This window comes from Dama dama, chromosome 32, assembly GCF_033118175.1.
Source record: "Dama dama isolate Ldn47 chromosome 32, ASM3311817v1, whole genome shotgun sequence".
Classification (NCBI taxonomy): domain Eukaryota; kingdom Metazoa; phylum Chordata; class Mammalia; order Artiodactyla; family Cervidae; genus Dama; species Dama dama.
Window position 1 is genome coordinate 9,234,433 of NC_083712.1, and position 20,630 is coordinate 9,255,062.

The 20,630-nt window shown below is 51.7% G+C and overlaps 1 protein-coding gene across 1 annotated transcript in view; it reads left to right on the forward strand.

Annotated features, from left to right (window-relative positions):
- Positions 1-20,630, forward strand: part of MYOM2 (myomesin 2) — a 54,712-nt gene that overhangs the window by 27,656 nt on the left and 6,426 nt on the right. Inside the window, exons 15-31 of the mRNA XM_061134428.1 lie at positions 219-393; positions 780-901; positions 2,568-2,755; positions 3,954-4,080; positions 5,175-5,353; positions 6,104-6,218; positions 7,227-7,383; positions 7,474-7,580; positions 10,125-10,169; positions 10,676-10,812; positions 14,864-15,008; positions 15,126-15,185; positions 16,444-16,511; positions 16,911-17,024; positions 17,559-17,646; positions 18,160-18,198; positions 20,412-20,517. Coding sequence (XP_060990411.1) covers positions 219-393; positions 780-901; positions 2,568-2,755; positions 3,954-4,080; positions 5,175-5,353; positions 6,104-6,218; positions 7,227-7,383; positions 7,474-7,580; positions 10,125-10,169; positions 10,676-10,812; positions 14,864-15,008; positions 15,126-15,185; positions 16,444-16,511; positions 16,911-17,024; positions 17,559-17,646; positions 18,160-18,198; positions 20,412-20,517 — 1,972 coding nt within the window. The remainder of the gene's footprint in view (positions 1-218; positions 394-779; positions 902-2,567; positions 2,756-3,953; positions 4,081-5,174; positions 5,354-6,103; positions 6,219-7,226; positions 7,384-7,473; positions 7,581-10,124; positions 10,170-10,675; positions 10,813-14,863; positions 15,009-15,125; positions 15,186-16,443; positions 16,512-16,910; positions 17,025-17,558; positions 17,647-18,159; positions 18,199-20,411; positions 20,518-20,630) is intronic.

The window sequence follows — 20,630 nt, forward strand, 5'->3', positions numbered from 1 at the left end:
CGGGAGACTCTGTGATGGGGATTCTTTCTTGGGGAGCCAGGCTGGCACTTCGGGACAGAGCGTGAGGACTGCCCGGCGCCTCCTGGGCCCCCTTCCCTGCACTGTCCTCGTTGTCCAAACCTCACTGAAGCCCCCAGCCCTGCAGACGAGGGGGCTGCGGGCCTCCGGCGTGGCCCCCAGACCCTGATGCCGCTGGGCCTGCACGCCTGTCTCTGCAGCGGTACCCTCGGCTCCTGGCCGCGTACTCGCGTCCCGGAACACCAGAACCTCGGTGGTGGTGCAGTGGGACCGGCCGAAGCACGAGGAAGATCTGCTGGGCTACTACGTGGACTGCTGCGTGGCCGGCTCCAACGTCTGGGAGCCCTGCAACCACAAGCCCATCGGCTACAACAGGTGCGGCTGCCCGCGCCCCCCTCCCTGCTCACCCCCCGCCCCGCCCCTGAGTGAGGCGGGAGAGGCCCAGCCTGGGACCAGGGCCCTCGGCTCGGGCCAGGGGAACGCTGAGGCGTCCAGGCTGCAAGCATCCACTCTGGGCCCCCGTCAGAGTCCAGCTTCCTCCAGCCCTCAATCTGGGACCCACCAGTGGTCACGGGAACTAATGAACTACAACTGCAGATGAGAATGGATGGATGTTAGGCGTTCCTGAGACACTCAAAAGAGTAAACTTCCTTTCAGTCCCAGTGACTATGTTTCTGGTGTGTTCAAGGCGATTTCTGTGTGTGTTGCAGAAGGGAACAGGGTTGGCCCTGGTCGTCACGCCCCTGATTCGTGTTTTCCAGGTTCGTGGTGCATGGCCTCACCACTGGCGAGCAGTACATCTTCCGCGTTAAGGCTGTTAATGCTGTCGGCGTGAGTGAGAACTCGCAGGAGTCGGACGTCATCAAAGTCCAGGCCGCCCTCAGTGAGTCCTTCTCGGGCGGCTCTGCGCCAGCTCCTGGTTCTCCAGGAATTAACTTACGTCTTAACTTCTGCAGCAATCAACTTTTATGATGCCGTTTGGAACATTACCAGAGGGGAAGAGTGGATGTGAATTGTTGAACAGAGAACATGCAGTTACATGGAACCCTCTCATCAATTGGCTACTTGTCTTGCAAATGCCAGTGTGAGGGGGGAAATGATAATATGCATTAAAAATAGGAAATATTATTAGAGGTCACATTGGTTTCCAAGCACACATGCCCACATTAAAATGCATGCTGTCGGGTGTGACTGTTTCTTTTCAAAATAAGATGCTAAAATAGAACATCAGTGGCCTTTTCAGCTATTCTTAGTTCAAGGAACTTATTCATTCCAGAAAATTTCAAATGTTTATGTAACTTTGTGGCTTTGTTCATAAATGGTGATCTTTAGAAATTATTATATTGATCACATTGAACAATTTGGGTCTTAGCTTGTAGCGTTGTGCCCTAGGAAACTTGATCTGTGCAGCTCTGCGTTTTATAATTGTTTATAATTATTTCATATAAAGTGGAACTCAAGGCTTAAAAGTACCCATGAACATTTTGAAATAAGATCATCTCTTGTACACATTTTGAATCAGAGTATTGATATTATTTTTACTTCAGAGAGACACATTTTGCTCTTTATTTCTGTTTCCATCTAAATCTAAAAGCATCTTCAGAAATTATGATCTCTCTTCTAACAGTAAATAACCTTACTGGAATTTTCAAGGAATGTCAACTCTGATAATACTTAGGTGGGCAATATAGTGAAACATTAATGCTCCTTTTATTGTATGGTCATTGTCTTAGTCTATCAGTTTTTCTCAGGAGGGACTTTCAAACATTACCACTTGCCTCTTCAAGTCATTCCTACTAAAGGAAAAGCAGTCATTTGTGTTTTAGTCCCATAATAGGGGTAACTCATTCCCGGGCACAGCGTTCGGGTATCAGTGTTTGGGTGTTTGGGTATCAGTGGGGGGCTGTTTGGGTATCAGTGGAGGGGGTGCCACGGGGTCTTCAGAGTCAAGCAGAGGCAGCGATATCCTTGCCAACCTGGTGGGAAAAGATGGTCCGTTTCCAAACACGGTGGTCAAAAGGGAAATGAACTAGTCTGAAGTTTCTGTAACCATGTAGGAAGTTAAGACTCACTGGCCTAAGGGTACTGGTCATTGCTGGCCACGGGAGGCTTAGCAGTCCTTCACAGGCGTAACGAGAAAGCTACTCTCTCAATCTTTTCCTTAGAGGACCAGGGAGAGTCTGGACTTCACATGTCCAGGCCAGACTGAAATAATTCTTTCTTGGCCCTTGTATTATTGAAATATTGGAAGACCTGTGTATGTATTGAAGATGTGTTTAGAGATTCCAATAAACATGTATGAGAGGCTCTTACCCATATTTCTTAAGCCTCCTGCATGGACGGTGGGTTCTTTACCACAAGTTTCCACTGGGAAGCCCTTTATAAAACCATTCTCTTTAAAAGAAGCAGCAGAAATGGGGCAGGGAGGCAGGACAGGAGGGAGGAGGGCATGGGGCTGGGGTGCCACCCGTGGCGGAGAGGTGGCCGTGGAGGGGGGCTCGGGATGAGGCACTGGGACCCAGGCAACTTTCCCTCTGTGTTTCCTGCAGCCGTCCCTTCCCATCCTTACGGGATCACCCTCCTGAACTGTGATGGCCACTCCATGATCCTGGGTTGGAAGGTGCCCAAGTTCAGCGGCGGCTCCCCCATCATCGGCTACTACGTCGACAAGCGGGAGGCTCACCACAAAAACTGGCATGAGGTCAACTCCTCGCCGCTCAAAGAGAGGATCCTGACGGTGGGTGCCCGCGGGTTCAGTTCCTCTCACCTGGCGACTTCTCCCTGGGGGCGCAGTCCCCCATCCGCTGTCTCAGAGTTCAGTGACATTAGAGAATTTGACGCAGAAGCAAAGATGAGTGAAAACAATGCAGCGTGAGACCTGAGGCCTTTAGGGGGCACCTTCTTCTGAGAAGCAGGGAGGAGGAGCGGGAGGCGGTGGGCTGTTTCCTGGGGCTGGTGGGCTGGTAGGGGCGCTGGAGGCAGGAGGCTCCGTCCTCGGGGCGGGAAGGGCAGAGGCGGTGGAGAACGGCGCTGCTGGGCCTGTGCGTCCCCGTCTCCCAGTCCCCTCAGCGAGTCACTTGCTCAGGTGCACATTGTGTCTGGGTGCAGGGAACTGGGGCCACGAGGACTTAGGGCGAGAAAGCCCCAGAGTCAGGTCCCAGGGGAGCCCTCGGCCCTGCTCTTGCTCCCGGAGTGCCTCCTTATGAGCCGCCACTCAGGGTTTCTTGGAGAGAAATAAGCTAGGGGCCATTGGCCCACCAGGGTCCCGGGTGACGGTCGCTCACCGTTGCCAGATGACATGGCCGTGTGCCCTGCCCCCAGCCCACTCTGCCACTGGCCCCTCGTGGCTCTCATCTCTGAGTCCTGATCTCCATACCGGGTTGTCCTGTAGTCCTTTAGTCCTGTGGGTCATCCTGTAGGTCTTGTAGGTCCTGTAGGCCATCCTGTAGTCCGTCCTATAGTCCCGATTTCCCTACCGGGTCTTCACGTCATCCCCGAGGGAGGGCGTATGGAGTGCACAAGGCATCCCTGTGAGAGGGAGAGTGGGGATGGCCCCGTGGCAGGCGGGCTGGACTCACTGACTGGCCCCTCGATCGGCCGGAAATGCCCGCTTCCCCTGATGGACTGTGGGTTGCAATGCAGCTTTGTTTCGCTTAATGATTAGAAATTGAGCCGATTTACACTGTTGTGTCAGCTTCCGGTGCAGAGCACAGTGATTCAGCTACGCTCACACGTGCGTGTGTGTTTATTTTCCACTCTGCCACAGAATGCGTGGCAGAGTCCCTGTGCTCACTGGGAGGTCCTCACACACAGGGGTGTGTATGTCAGACGCTGACCCCAGTCTCCTGACGTACTCCTCCCTTTCCCGTTTGGTGACAGAAAGTTTGTCTTCTGTGTCTGTGGGCTCACTGCTAATGTAGACATCCTCTGGATAGGTGGAGGGCTTGACCGAAGGCTCCCTCTATGAATTCAAAATTGCCGCCGCCAACATGGCGGGGATCGGGCAGTCATCGGACCCCAGTGAGCTGTTCAAATGTGAGGCCTGGACGATGCCGGAGCCAGGTGAGGGGCGTCTCCTGGACACCGCGGGATAGCGCGTGCACACACGGGGCTGCCCGGAGGAGGGGCCTTCTGCGGCGCAGCCCCCCCAGCCCGCAGGTGCTCAGGTCCCCTCACAGGTTCTGACACCACCGCCCCCGCGGGCCAGGGCTGAGCGGCAGGTGGCCTGCCCTGTGTCCGGGCAGTTACAAGGGGGCGTGTGAGGTGGGGGGCCACCCACCCCCACTGCAGGATGAGCCCGGCTCCCCCGAGTCAGAGACGCTGCGGCCGGAGGCTGGTCCGGGGCAGACCTGCTCCAGGGGTGGGGGGAGGCCAGCTCCCGGGAGTGGGGCGGGAGCCAGGACCAGTGTGGGGCAGCCGGACGCCACTGGCTGTGTGTTTGTGCAGGACCCCTCCCAGAGCACCCAGGAGCCTGGGGCCTCTGGTTCTGAAAGGCCTCAATGTCAAAGATCTGCATTTACTCAGGGCTCCACACGCACAGATGTGTTTTCACAAATTTGCAAGGACTGGGCATCTCCAGAGAAACTGATCCAGCCCATCAGGACCCATCAGGGTATCCAGTCCATCAGGGTCCCTAATGAAATGATTAATATGCTCATATTTTGAACAAAACCAAACAACATAAAACAATAAACCCAAAGTCAAAGCCTAAAATATCAGAAATTCTGAGGCTCAAAATTTTCAATTTTGGGACCAGACTATATTGCTTTTTCCCTTCTTTTTTAGGCAGGGAGGGAGGGGAATTATTTTAGTGATATTAATTTTTGCCTCTTTGAAAACTCAGTGGAAGATAAAGCTGTGGAAGCTCCCCGAGGCTTTGGGGGTGTAGAGTGATTAGTCAGAGTGGGGCTCTGGCCCCCCCTTTCGCTGTTCAGGGCTCCTCTGGACCTGGGGAGTCAGCTGCACCCCAGTGGTGCTGTCGCAGCAGGAGGGGTCCCCTGGTGGTGGAGCAGGTGCCTGGTCCCCCCGGGTGAGTCCTGTGATGCTCGGGTGTCGGGGCAGAGGTGGGTGGGTACCGTCTGCACGCCTTTCTCTCTGCGAGACGGGCCTGCATGCCCTGGGCGAGCATGGGGACTTGGGCATCCGTGTGTTTTCAGGCCCTGCCTACGACCTGACGTTCTGTGAGGTCCGGGACACGTCCCTGGTGCTGCTTTGGAAACCCCCAGTGTACTCGGGCAGCAGCCCTGTCTCTGGCTACTTCGTGGACTACAAAGAAGAGGACTCTGGAGAATGGCTCACTGTCAACGAGGCCGCCACACCGCATCGCTACTTGAAGGTGACGCAGGCCCCTCAGGCCTGTCTTCCGGGGAGCGGCTTCGTCGGGGTCTAGTTTGAGGTGCCCAGGGGCCAGCATGTGTGACCGGGTACCCCTCCTGCTCGCCGGGGGGTTCGGGACTGCCTGCCCTCTGCGGACCTGGGCAGCAACTGCGTGTGGGGACCGTCTGCACAGGGCCAGTTTCCTCTCCTTCCCGCCACCCGACCACCCCCGACGGTGCTGAGACGTCATGGGCCTGGCTGCATGGATGTGCCTTCCACAGTGATGACTGGAATTACGTCTTTGCACCCCAACTCTGTGTTTTATTTACTCAATTCATGTGACTGCTGACGGACGTCTATCTGATAAACAGACACATATGCATGGCGTGAACACATCTGAAGAGTGTATTCTCCAAATGTTTCTATTTCTTGCTCCTGCAGTTCACTAGTCACTGGGGTCAGGTCAGTGGTGATGGGTTAGCAGTGACAGGTCAGGTCAGCGGTGATGAGTCAGTGGTGATGGGTCAGTGGTTCCTGATCAATGGTGACAGGTCTGGTTATCGATGAGGGTCAGGTCGGTGGCTCAGACCCGAGGCCCTGCCCCTGGATCTCGTCTCCCCTCTTGATCCCTTGACTTCCTCTGCATGGCTGGTTGACCAGGAAGAACATGATATTTGTAAAAAGAAAGCATGTTCGTAATAAAATGTGATGAAGGATGAAGTCATTTTCATTTGTCAGTTCACGTGTGACTCTGCTTTCATCTCTGAAGGTGTGTGACCTTCACCACGGAAAGACCTACGTGTTCCGCGTGCGGGCAGTGAACGCCAGTGGGGTGGGGAGGCCCTCGGACACGTCGGAGCCGGTGCTGGTGGAGGCCAGGCCAGGTGAGACTCGCCTGCTCAGCTGGCAACAGGCAGGACCTCCGGGTGGGGTGACCTGGAGGAGGGGACGAGTGGGCGTGTGGGCGGGTGGGCAGGAGGATGGCAGGACTGTCGTGAAAGGAGGTGGGTTGATTCATGTGGTAGAGGGTGTCTTCAGAGACACACCACATGCCCCGACACCCCAGGCGGAGAGGGGCGCGTGAGGTCGTCCCGAGGGGGTGGGTGTCTTCACTGGCAGCGGCAGAACAGCAGGCAAGCAGTGGCGGTGGTGTTTTAGGTTATGGCTGAGTTTTGATCAGAAATTATAAAGCCTCTGGTGACTGTCTTGGTTACAAGTAGTAAGAGCCTAGCGAGGGGCCCTTGGTGGGGAAGTGGTTCTGAGCGTGGGAGGTAAGCTTCCAGAACATGAGACGTGCTGGGAGGGGGCCCCTGCCTCCCAGGAGGGGTGGAACAGGGAACTGGAAGCCATGGCGTCCCTGGGGGTCTCCCCTCCCCGAGATCGGCGAGGGTGGGCGTTCTGCCTCCCGGCTCCGTCGTCTTGGTGAGGAGGGTGTCTGCGAGCTCCCGGCTCGGCTGGCACGGCTCCTCCAGCTCTGACCCCTAAGGGGCCAGGTGTCCAGCTGCGTCCAGCACACATTCCCTGACCCAGAAGAAAAGTGGGGACAGGAAAGCGGGGTGTGGGGGAGACTGTTGTGACCGTGCTGCCCGGGGCCCGGGGGTAGAAGGGGTCAGACCCCGGGGGAAGACCGAGTGTCTGGATCTCAGCCCTGAGGGTTTCTTCAGGGGTGCCGGGTGCAGAAAAGGAAGTGGACAGAAGGTGATGTCGGGAAAGCAGACCTGCCCTCCTCTGCCCTCCGTCACTGCCGAGGGTGTGTTGGCCGATATCCCGGGTGGACGGTTGGCAAAAACGGCTGATTCGATGTGACATGCGGTCTCTGCCGGGGCCACCCCTTCTCCAGAGAGAGCCCAGGGCGGATGCTGCATCCCTAAGTGCTCCCGACTCCTCCGCAGGCACGAAGGAGGTCAGCGCGGGCGTGGACGAGGAGGGCAACGTCTACCTGAGCTTTGACTGCCCGGAGGTGACGGACGCCTCCCACTTCACGTGGTGCAAGTCCTACGAGGACATCGCAGACGATGACAGGTTCAAGGTCGAGACCGCGGGGGACCAGTAAGTTCCTCCCCGGGCCGGCCGGCGTGACCCGTTAACGGAGCACCTCCCAGCACCGCAACTCACGCCCCGGGCTCTCTCCCCTTCCAGCTCGAAGCTGTACTTCAAGAACCTGGACAAAGAGGACCTGGGAACGTACTCTGTGTCTGTCAGCGACACGGACGGCGTGTCCTCAAGCTTTGTCATGGATGAGGAAGGTAACGCCTGCGGGACACTGGCTCACCTTTGGGGTTTTTATAACACTTTGAGAGATTGATGCTCATAGAGAAAAGACTTACTTGCTCAGAAAAGGGATGTGTCTTTGAAGGAGGCTAAGGGTGGGGAATCTTTTAAATCCAAAAATTATTTTGGGAATTACACAAACTCTAGCCACTAAGTAAATCACTGGTCTGGGAGTATTTTATTTATTGCTCTCTATATTGCATTTATTGCCTCCCACTTGTATTTTAGAGATGAGTTTTATTTACATTTCATTAGTTTGGCAAGTATCAACTAGCATATTATAAATATGTTCATAAAACTAATGAGAGGCATGCAAAGAAGCTTTCCTTTCCTCCCAGCACTGAATAATCAGGTAATCGGTTAATAAAAGAAAACACACACATATGGGTGTGTTTGTGTGCATGAGATAACACTTAATTGCTGTAGTTAAGATCCCTCGCTGTCTTACAAATAGCAGACGGCAGAAAGGAGTGAAGGAAGTCATCTCATCACGATCCGGTGAAGAGCAACCCTTCTTTTAGGTGGGCCCCCAGGTCTGAGTCCCCAGGCACTGAGCCAGCCTCTGGGGGAGGCTTCCCCCTGCCTGGGTTGACGTTTCTTGTATCCGTGATCTAGATGGGACTGCATAACCCTGGGTGGAAGCCTCAGATCTTCGTGTTGGGTCTTTGAAGGCTTCCGAGTGCCTGAGAGTCCTCAGTCAGAAATGCCACAGCTTGCTCATCTAATCTTTTCCTTACCAGCTGGCAGTTTGTTTGACACAGCCAGGGGGTGGTCTCAGAAGAGGGATACAGTGGGGGTGGGGAGGCTAGGGCGGGAGAGGGGCTAGGACGGGGAGGGGCTAGGATGGGAGCGGGAGCTAGGGCGGCAGCGGGAGGGGACAGGGTCTGCTGATGGCAGACATCTGAGGGTCCTATGCAGACATTGCGTAAGTTGGGGGGAGCCCCTGTGATCTGACGGGACCATGAGGAGAATGGCAGAGGGGTGCACTGTCTCTGCTTCCTGGGGTCCCCAGCAAGCTCCCCAGCAAGCAGGAACAGGCTGGAATCTGCTCACAGGCCTTTTAAGCTGCCTTGTCTGACCCCTACATGGTGGTCTTCAAACAGCCTTTTACTTGCAAAACATCCTTTATGAATTCTGACAAGTGGTGTACTCCTCTGCTCCATTTGAGTTTGGAGACATTTCACCTTAATTTTAAATCATTGCGAAGAACAGACACTTCCAGTACCTTTTATATTGTATATGGACATCAAGTACAGTCAGGCTAAACCTTGATGCTGAAGCTTTAGGTCACCTGATGTATGGGAGTTCCTGCTGCGAGACCCGCTGGGACACCCTCAGATCAGCGGTCCAGGCTGAGTTACTTCTGGTCACGAGAAGTCTGCTTCAGTGTTCGGTTCCAATGCTGTGCTGTGCTTGGTCGTGTCTGACTCTTTCTGACCCCCTGGACTGCAGCCCACCAGGCTCCTCTGTCCATGGGCTTCTCCAGGCAAGAGTACTGGAGTGGATTGCCATTTCCTCCCCCAGGGGATCTTCCCCACTCACGGATCGATCCAACCTGAGTCTCCTTTACTGCAGGTGATTCTTTACCCCTGAGCCGTCGGGGAAGCCCAAAGTCTGGAGTGGATTTGCATACAGACCTTTGTAACCATGATCTCATTTCTAAATTCTAACTTTAAGAAGGAAGGAAGGTGAAAGAAATTATTTAGAACCTTCAATTTTTCTTAACTTATTCTTGAGACTCTTAGGAGCAATGTATTCTGTTTTTTTATTATTATTGTTTAGTTTATTGTAAATTTTTTTAAACTCATGAAAATACACCACAGTGAAATTCTGGGTAGGTGAGAGAGATGTTGAGGCAGGACAGTCTGAAAGCAGAAGGAAAATCACAGAGCAGCATGTTCTCGGCGAGCCAGACTGATTTCATGAAAGAGTTCATGCGGAGTGAGAGGACGTGGAAGTGGAGCCCCCTGTGTTGCCCTGCGCAGGTCGGCCTTTACTCCAGAACACACCTGCCCTCCCAGCCCTGCACTCAGGACCTCCGCCCTAACCAGTCCTAACTCACCCCTTTAGGAAGTGGGTTGTCTCAACGGTGAGGCATCATTGACTTCCTGGGGGGCTTCCCAGGTGGTGCTACTGGTCAAGAACCTGCCTGCCAATGCAGGAGACGTAGGAGATGGGGGTTCAGTCCCTGATTCGGGAGGATCCCTGGAGGGGGGCATGGGAGCCCATTCCAGTGTTCTCGCCTGGAGAATCCCGTGGACAGAGGTGCCCGGTGGGCTGCAGTCCATGGGGTGGCAGAGAGTCAGACATGAGTGAAGCGACTGAGCAGGCATGCCCTGATTCCCTGGAGGGAGTGCTCACAGCTCACGTTACCCCGTCTCCTCATTTCAGTTCTCACTTCTTTCACAGCCTCAAATGAAATCCTGGTGACGTTGAATCTCTTTTGTCTAGCTTTGCTCTGGCTTAAAACTTCTGAACATACAGGTCAAAACCACTGATGCTGTTTGTCTTAATTTCAGAGCTGGGACGTCTGAAGGCCCTGAGCAATGAGATCAAGAACCCCAGTAAGTGGGCCTGGGTTGGAGCAGGGCCGGGTCTGTGACCTGTGCAGTCCGGGGGGGCCTGGCTTCGTGTGGCAACTGGCACGCTTGTCAGTGTGTGGCTCAGAACAAGTCGTGGCTGATACTGTGACCGGTTGTGATTTTCATCGCATACCAAGTTTTGGATTTCGGGTTGAATGTGTCTGCTTAATCCAAGTGAGAATTGCATCCGGTGGGATCTTCAGCTGTGGATTACACTGGATTCAGACGGACTATGTCTGTGGTCCCTGGGCCCTCGGGGAAGCAGACCATGCGTGCTGAAGCCCCCCGGGTGAGGCTTTGATTGCAGTGCCGGGCTAACTAGAGTTTTGTTTCTTAGTTTTGCTTTTCATAATCAAGTCAATCTTCAGGGGCTTTTTACATTTTCAAAAAATGTAATAGTGAGGGTTGATGTTTTCCTATAACATGCAGCTCTGCTTTCTCACAGGGATTCACGCACTGTTGACTGGTAATTTCTTTTCTTCCTCTAGCGATTCCTCTGAAGTCAGAATTAGCTTATGAGATTTTCGACAAGGGCCAGGTCCGCTTCTGGCTCCAGGCCGAGCACTTATCCCCAGACTCCAGCTACCGCTTTATCATCAACGACAGAGAAGTCTCCGACAGTGAGGTGAGTGCGTGTGAGTGTGGTCTCTGGCTTTGGAGACATCGGGTACAAATGGGGAGGTCAGTTCCTGAAAGTCGGCATTCTGGGTTTGCTTTCATCCCTTTTGGGCTGTAGAAGGCTGACAAGGTGGGTGAGAGAAGGTTGAGGCTGGCACTGTTCAGAGCTTTGGTTTGGGTTACATGAGAGATGGGGAGGTCTTTAAATTCAAGCCTATTCCAATTAAGAAACGACAGTCTACGTTTTAGAGACATTGAGCTTGGTGTTATGGAAAGGTTCTGGTTACACGGGGTGAGGGATACACTCCACAGATCCATTTATTTCCTTTTCATAGGGGTTTTGAAGGTGTGTATTTTTGCCCTGATGGGAGCAAGGCCTCCCTTACCCTGCCCCAGCCCCCAGAGCTCCTGGGGGAGGCAACTCCAGAGAAATTAGTGTCTGCACCCCTTGAGCTTTAGGCTGCCCCCTGGGAAAATCCAGGAAAATGCATAGGATGCTGTGATGCAATACTTTGTTCTTCTGCTGCTTTTAATTGTATAGAATGAAGCTTATGAATGTTAGAAGGTTCCTGTTTTGCTTGTGGAATATTGTGTTTCGATATACGTCATTCTGTCTAATTACTACAGCACAACCGGGAACCCAGTTAAAAGCCGACCGCTTGACTGGAACCCTTCCTTACTGTTCAGTGGTGCCCTGGGGGTCTCTTGAGTCCCAGCATCTTTACCTCCTCTGTCCTCTTTCCCCTCGATACCCACTGCTTCGTATCTATTTAGCAATCCCACTGAGTCTCAGTCAGGTGCCTCAACCATTTGCGGCACGAGTCTGAACAGGACTGGCTGGGAGGCAGGGTCGCTCACTCTCCTTCTGAGCCGGGCTCCTCATCCCCAGTCTGATGTCTGTGTCTGACAGGTTTTAGTAAAGCTGGGTTAGACGGATGTCCCTCAGGGAGAGGTCGTGTGTGGACAAAGATCCTGGGAGTTTCTTTCCCAGTCCATCCTCCCCTCGAGAATAATGACGTCCTTGAAGGACTGTACAAGCTGGGGGTTGGCTAGTAAGCAGAAAGCATGCAGCTTCCTCCTGGCTGCAGAAGAGCCCACAGTGTGGACACTGCATAGAAGAGCGTCGTGATCGAGGTAACTGGAGACATTTTTTATGAGCACAGATCATGTGGGCGTGCAGTGGAATTTAGTGTAATTGTGCTTTATCTGTAGAGCATCTTTTGATTAGCATTTCCTCCCTGCTGTGGATAGCTGGCTTTAAGAACGACATCTTCACTGCACAGCTCATCTTTTGCGGTAGGGCTGTACTATTTCACCGCCTTAATTAGCAATCCACAGGTGACTTTTCCGTGTGGAGATTGATGCTGTTTTGTGAAAGTCACATAGAAACCTGTATTTATGGCCCCCATAAAATCATTGAACTTTGTCTCACTGCATAATGGCAGTCGCCAGAAGCCTAATTTTTTCTCAAGCCTGCCCAGACCCTGTGGTGCAGAAGCTAAGAGAACGGGGAAGGCTCTGGGTTGTTGAGGATCCGGTCGGTGAGCGAGGTTCCTTTTCACACCTCTCAGGCCTAATTAGAGAAGGTTCTGCAGGCTGGTCCTCACAGACGCTTGAAGGGAGCGAAAATGGACAGAATCAGAGTGGCTCCTTGAAATTTGCTCCTGGTTTGCAAAATCAAATACTCAGAACTACAAAGACCCCCGTGGGCCCCACAAGGTACTCTGTTCAGCCCCCAGCCCCTTCCTTGTCCAGCCTCCGAGAACCACCCGAGTCTCCGGGAAGGAGACAGGTCCCATGCACTCCCTGTGATCAGCACTGTCTCCCAAAATGACCTCCCTCAAAAAGTAATCTGAGCTCACGTGTCTCATTCATGTGTCTCTCACTTCATATACACCAGTTTCCCATCAAGAAAAATACCTAAGCCATCCTGTGCAAGAACATAGTGTTACAAATGGTCTGTTGGAATTTGCAACTGTCAAGGTGATTTTTTATGTTTACTGGAAGTTAAGGCCCATGGGCATGGGCTGGCTTGATTCAGTTAAAGCCCGAAGTCATCTTTGGTCAAAGAGAATCTGAGGCATCATGTTAACCCCCAGGACCTCACACACTCATTCTCTTTTCCCCATGGTTGGCAGCTTATATTCTGCAAATTGCATTTGAGTGCCCTCTGTAGCCTAGAAAAATGACATATAACCTTGCCTTCCTGGAGGTTATCCCAGAGTGAAAGAAACACAGCTTGAGTCAGAGGATGATATAGAAAAAGAGCGTGTTAAAACAATTATGTGCGAGCTAAGTCATTTAAGAGAGAAAGAAAGTGAAGTCGCTCAGTCGTGTCTGACTCTTTGCAATCCCACGGACCGTAGCCCACCAATCTCCTCTGTCCAAGGGATTTTCTAGGCAAGAGCACTAGAGTGGGTCACCGTTCCCTTCTCCAGGGGATATCCCAGATGCAGGGATCCAACTCTCATGTTTCCTGCATTGGCAGGTGGGTTTTTTACCACGAGCGCCACATACAGTGAGTACTGATTCTGAGAAGGAGCTATTAGAACCTGAGTATTTAAAGGAGATTCCCACAGTAGTGGGTTCCTGGGTTCTCCTCAGGAGGAATAGTTTGGGGACCAGGCGTGCCCTGCAGCCTCCCCAAGGGAGAGTGGGCAAGGTGTGGGCCGGAGATGAGGGAGTGCGCTGAGTGGAGTGGCCACGGATGGGGCATCTTGGAAACTCACTCGGATAAAACGGAAGGTGGGAGAAGGCAGAGGGGCCTCCTCCAACACCAAGCGGGGGAATTTGGAGCCAACCCTTGATGCCAAGGGAGCTGAGCTTAGGGACGCTGAACAGAGGTGCTATTTCACTAACATTTATCTCGGCGCTCTTGGGATACTGGCATTTGGAATCCAAAATATAAATGCCAGCTGAAACAGGAAGACGAGCATCCTGAAAATAGATGCGCATGCTGTGTCAGGACGTGGCTGATCTTACGCACTTTGTTTCAGTCGCCTAAGACAGAAGTGCGTCTGGTAGTGTCGTCAAGGTGAGGGTTGCGGGAGGAGGGTGTCTCTAAGGAACAGAGTGGCCTCCCCTGGTCCCCGCACTGGGTGCTGACCACAAGTCCCCCGGCGACCCCACCTACCTGGCTCCAGGCCCCACTCGCCTGGGACAGGTCAGGTCCAGGCGGGGAAGGCTTTAAGTCCCAGCTGCCTGCCTCTGAAAGGAGGCAGGAACGCCTGCAGGAAGCGTCACCGGCAGAGGTGGCCGTGCCTTTGCTCACTGGGCCTGGAGCAGGCTGAGGCCCAGGCTGAGGGAGCAGCCCGCCTCTGCTGTTGCATTGCCCCCCCCGGGGAGTTTGGTCCTGGCACCTCGGCCCCATTTCCCTACCTGGCGGCTGCGCTGGACACGATCATCCGTGTGCTTGTCCCCCTCCTGCCTCTGACGTGCTCGATGGCGACCTCGTACCCGGGGTGGAGTAACACATGGCCCGTCAGCAACCACACAGCGTCAGAGCGCCTGAGCTCCTCACAGGCGACGAGGGTGGAGTCTGCGAGACTGAGCCCTGGGCGGGCTGCGCCGGGACGGGTCCCCCCAACCCGAGGCTGCCCAGATGGGGTTGCAGAGCCTGGAGACCCTCAGCCCCGGTGCCAGCGTGGTGATGGGAGGGACCCCAAGCCCCCGAGACTGAAGCCCCCGCGGCGTGGAGGTGGTTGTGCTGCTGTTTCCGGTTCTGTGGTCACACGGGTCCCAGGGCACCCCGCTCTGCTCCCCACGTGCTGAGTTATCTCATGGCAGGTGCATGTTCCCAGGGAGTGTGCAGAGTTTCTGATGGATTCGAGTGTAGGTCGCTCCCCATGTAGACCCAGGGCGTCATCACCAAATGTCCCTTATTTGATCTTTGCTTCACCAAGAGGTTCAGTGGGTGAAATTTCACCTTCTGGTTTTTGGGCAGCCTACTTCCTTAAGATACAATAGTTGAGTGACTGTCAGATCCCAGAGGGGAAGCTTTGGGAAGGCGTTTTCCCTTTCGGGAAGGTGGGATTCTCACCTCGCCTGTGTCCTCCCAGGCACACAGAATCAAGTGTGACAAGTCCACTGGCATCATCGAGATGGTGATGGATCGGTTCACCATTGATAACGAGGGCACCTACACCGTGCAGATTCAGGACGGAAAAGCCAAAAGCCAGTCTTCCCTGGTTCTCATTGGAGACGGTATGCCATGTGGGAGGCCCTTGTGTGTCCATAAAAGAGAATTCAAAACAGATTCTTCTGATTGGAGGGAAGCATGTGTATTTCATTTCTGTGTTTTCCCTTAAATATTGGATTTAGCATTCAAGACTGTCCTAGAAGAGGCTGAATTGCAAAGAAAGGAGTTCCTCAGGAAACAAGGTAGGTGGTCGGCTGGCTCTCGCACCACTAGCATAGACGAAGGTGTAGGATTTGAGTATTTGCTTGGAGCAGATCCTGTCGGAGGCCAGAAGGCTAACTGCAATTTTAAATGATGGAGAAGTCAGATCTCTTCTATTCTGTAGAAGTTTGGACACTTTCTGTTCCTTTATTTCATCTGTACTTTTTTCTCGCTTCTACTTGAAAAGCCCTGGAATCTCGTTTAGTGTTCATGTTCTCCTGCAGAGACAAGGAAGGGTCCTTGTGAGTCCAGTGATTGTAACAAAAAGAGGAAAGAACAAAGGGGGCAGTGAGGTGGGGGCTTTATTAGGACAGTTGGAGAGAGGGCTGGAGACCCAACTCCAATTCCCATGAACTTGTTATTTTACTTAAAATTGTATGAACGTGAACTTTTAGATGTAATTGTTTAATTACAAATAATATATTTAAGATACATTGTTTTAAAAATGCATCTTATCAATAACTAGATATGAAGGAAAATAGATAAATTTTAAAAACTGAAATATAGCTCAGGGGTTTATTTGAAAAACATTTTTATATGGAATTTTTTTTTTAAAGTTAGAATATAGATTTTAAAATATACAAATATTATTTTTATTGTTTTACATTATTTTTATTTTTAATAGACAAAATATTTATTTTACCCATTTCTACCATATGATTCTTTAACTTTGTAGAATGTATTTATATAGAAGAAATTAAAAAATACTTTATAAATCTGCTTTGTATTTTTCTGTTGAATGTGTTATTAGCATATGACTTTTACATTTATATTAAGCAAAATGGTATTTTTTACAGATATATAAATTCATCTTTGATTTCAGATGCTATGTAAATAAAATATCACATGTTGATACGATTGCTAGGTCAAACTGCTTTTTCTTCATCATACCTAGATTAGTTCTCCTATTTCAAGGTTTTTATAGGCTATGCTGGTGGATGTTCAGTCACACATGTGCCTTGAGAAGAAATATAGTATTTCATTATTCTTCTTTCTAAAGGGCAGGAGCTGTTAGATGTCAGTAAGCAGGAGAGACTGGGCAGCATCGTCCTGTTGGGAATTGAGATTTTTGTACCAGGATTGCACACACTGAGGTCAAAGCCCTGAAGATTAGTTTTATTAAGTCATCTTGGTTTCAGACTGAACAACTACTTTCTTCTGCCCCAAATGCATTTATATGTGTGTGTATGTGTATACATTTTTCTCCTTTTTAAAAACTTTTTCCCTTCTCCACCTCAGGCCCGCATTTTGCTGAGTACCTACACTGGGATGTTACAGACGAGTGTGAGGTTCGGCTTGTGTGTAAGGTGAGAGATCGGTTCCACCCAGAAGGGAGTGACCCAGGGAGATGGTCAGATCACACTCGTGTGGTTTTATATTATTTATAAATTTAAAATTCACTGCTCACAACTTGTCTTTATTATTGAAATTTTGTAGGAACCAAACTTACACCATCTAATTTTATGGGTCAGAAGAAAGAAGAGTCACTTGTTCTTCCTGTCAGGCCTTAATTATTTCAGAAGCTAGAATTTAGAAATGTATGTACCATTGATAGAACAGACAGCTTTCCTGTGAGCTTCTATCTGACACTGTCTATAATAAAAGTTTATTTACTTTTTTTAGGTCTGTGATTTGAAATCAGAAAAGACTTTTTTCTCATGAGCTCCAGCAATTCACATGCTCAACATAAGACCCCTGTCTTGTAGGTTGCAAACACCAAGAAGGAAACGGTTTTCAAGTGGCTAAAGGATGATGTTCTGTATGAAACGGAGAAGATGCCTGACCTGGAGAAGGGGGTCTGTGAGCTGCTCATACCAAAGGTGTGTGCGTGTGTGTGCAAGTGTGTGCGTGTGTGCACGTGTGTGCATGTGCACGTGTGTGCGCACGTGTGTGCACATGTGGGGGGTCTGTGAGCTGCTCATGCCAAAGGTGCGTGCGTGCGTGCGCATGCATGTGCACGCGTGTGCACATGTGCGTGCACGGCTCTGTGTGTGCATGTATGTACGTGTGTGCACGTGTACATGTGTACGTGTGTGCACGTGTGCACATGTGTGTACGTGTGCGTGCACCTGTGTGTGCACGTGTGTGCGCACTCTGTCATTTCAGTCATGTCTGACTCTTTGCGACCTTCTGGCTCCTCTGTCCACGGGATTCTCCAGGCAGGAATACTGGAGTCGGGTAAAGGAAACAGAGAGACAAGGAAGAAAAGTCTTTCAGATACCTTGTGAATTCTGCCTTATCTCCCAGTTTGCATGCTGAATTTCCATGGTTTGCAAAGGAAATGTATCAGCTTGCATTAGGTTTTATATCGTGGCATCAGTTTTACATTCATATGGGATCTGTTTCATTTGCAGTTGTCGAAGAAGGATCACGGTGAATACAAGGCGACCTTGAAAGACGACAGGGGTCAGGATGTGTCTACCCTTGAGATAGCTGGCAAAGGTAGATGAGAGCTTTCTCCCTCCTCCCCAGGGAAGTGCACTTGGCCAGCAGGATGGGTGTGAGATGCAGGCGAGGTCTCCTGTGTCCTTAGGCATATTTTGTCTTTAGTGGGAGCACAGTAGAGGACAGGTTTCTACTCCTGCTGTCCTCAGAGGTGTTTGAGTGAGTTGAGAATGATGTTACTCTGCGCTTCTCTGAAACGCCATCTTCGTCCACCAACAGGAGCCAAATCCTGTCCCGTGACGAATGTGTTACAATGATTGAACCCGGGATGAGGTGGTTCAATTAAATTCAAGGTCAGATGAATGTCGAGCAAAATGTCCTTGTTCCAGGTTTAAAAAGTGGAGAAATTAGAAGGATTTATTGCCACATAAGCCTTTCATGGATACACATTGCCACTTTAATGTTTCATTTTTCAACTGAACATCCTGCTTTCCAGTATCAATTTAATTAAACGTGAAAATGCTGCTGATACATTAAGCCTGTAACTGTGCATTTCCTCCTTCCTTTCAGTGTACGAGGATATCATTTTGGCGATGAGTAGAGTCTGTGGTAAGTAAATGCCTTCTAATTTTCAAGTCATTTCGGGGCTAGACTCTCTATTTCCCGAGAAGGGCATTTTCCACAGCTGATGGAACCACAGCACATCTGTGAACAGGCCCAGGTTCAGTGGCAGGACAGCGTCTTGCGGATGACAGGCATAAGGAAGGGACTTTCCTGTGGGGTCCACAGAATGGCCCACAGAACAAGAGTCTGTTCTTAGTGTCCCCAGGGCTAAAGGCTGTGTGTGTCGGCAAAGCAAATCTGTTGTGACAGAGTTAGGCTCCCTCGACCTCCTCACCCTTGTGGTAGGGAATCTGGAGGGGTGGCTTTCAGGTTCTCATCCAGAGGTAAAATTCTGTAACTCTGTGGATGCAAACAAACCTGTTATAAGAATCGATGCCAAAGTGACAGTTCTCTGCGTGGAGGATGCTCTGTGTGTGAACACACACCTGAGAACATGCTGTTGACACTTCTCACGTTTCCACCTGACTTCTGAGGTGGGAAGGCAGAACTGGAGCCTCAGGCTCCTGAGACTGAATCTCAGCATCTCATCACTGTGTCCACGAGCTGTGCTGAGGGACCCTGTGTACTTCTGCAGCATCTTAGGAGAGACCGCAGTGTTCAGACGAGGACTCTGGTCCCGGGGAGCTGTGTGACCTGCTGTCACCAGCAGAGTCCTGGGGAGCACTGGGGTCATCGCGTGTCCCTAGTTCAGGAGCCCAGGCTTCCTTCTGATGTCCTTCAACATTCCCTCCTCTCACGAGACGTGTACTCTAAGCTGCGACCCATCCAGTTCTTTCCCGTTGGTAATCCTCCTATTTCACAAAAATGTCTGAGGTGTATGTTCTCTAAATGGGGCCAAACTTATAGTGTATCCCTTGATTCTTAATACTTACAGAACTCTGAAATGTCTAATCAAATAAGAATCAGTTGTGAAACAGACACACCAATGGCAGAACTTACTTTTTGGTGTGGTAACTGCAAAGATTAAATGCGTATCTGGTTAAATTTTGTCTGATGAGACATAGATGCTCCTTAAAGCTTCAAAGTCAAGGCTTAGTAAGGACACAGTTGAGATAAAGTTGAGGATAAGCACACGACTTCCTGGGCCATGTTTCCCCAGTCAGCATCAGCCCTGGAAGCCAGGCTCTTGTCGTCTGATTACCCGAGAGGTGCATCCCGCCGTCCCTTCTTCCCGTGGTGGGTGCAGTTACTTATCCGTGGATTCCGGCTGAAGTGAGCCCCTGCTGGTGGTGTGGGCAGAGTGTAACCCCCTGCAGGCTTGATGAGGAGCACAGGGGACATGGCGGCACCTGGATCTGAGCCGAGATATTTCCCAGAACCGCTCTCCTGCTCGGCTGTCCCGCGTGTGTGCTCAGGCACCGCAGTCAGATCCGGCCACTCTCCTCTGCCCCGGCGTCTTACAGACGGTACCATTCCCCGCTCCCTGCTTGACTGGAAACCCTTCTGGACACGCTACCATTTACTGACCCTAACTGTGGTCTGAAAAACGAGCCTCCTCTTCACGCTCTTCTGTTAAGACTGCAGCGTTTCCGCATCTTTGTGTTCCAGGATGTGTGGCTTGCTGCCCTCTGTGGTTAGCCCCTTCACCCCCCCAACCACAGGGTGAAATGTGGGGAGAAGCACGATGCAGGAAGGGGTTTAGAAAAGCCGTTTTCTGGTTTATCTTCAGGCAGGAGCAGAGAGAGGGCTCCAGAGGCCATGGGGCGGGGCGTTCAGGTAGCCGGCTCCGAGCTCAGAGCCCTGTGGAGGTACTCCCACTGGGGCATTGCTGATGCATTTCCAGAAAACATGTAGGCGATGGACTGCCCGGGGCTTCTTCCCTTCAGGGGGAAGGAGGAGGAAGGCGAGGGGTGTGAGAAGCTGGGTGCGCTCTTGCCCCCTGGGCAGGCCCATCAGCATGGGGCCCCATCTGCACTGGAGGCTTGCCCGCAGTCTAGTTGTAAGTGGACGCCTGTGGTAGTGGCTGTGTGGACATGGTCAGGACGTGAGGAGCCCCTTGAGAACATTTTCTTGGGGCCGTCTGAGTCCCTTCATGGCTTTGTCGTAGAGATTTTCGGGTACTTCCGGTGTGGATGTTAGAACACTTGGGTGAGGATGTTTTTACGGGGACGTGGCCGGGCTTCCCGGCCCAGGGCCGGCCCGCTCTCACCCAGCACAGACCGCTCTCCTTGGCTCTGAGTCTGCCCTGTCTTCTGCAGGAGCCTCTGCGTCTCCACTGAAGATTCTCTGCACCCCAGAAGGAATAAGGCTTCAGTGCTTCATGAAATACTTCACTGAGGAAATGAAGGTGAACTGGTACCACAAGTAAGTGTCCACGCGCCATGGCCGCGGCCCTGCGTGTCCGCAGGGAGGTGCCCGGGGCCTGTCGCTGGGCCACGGGGCTCCTGGCCAAGTCCTCTTGAGACTTTGCAGTTTTG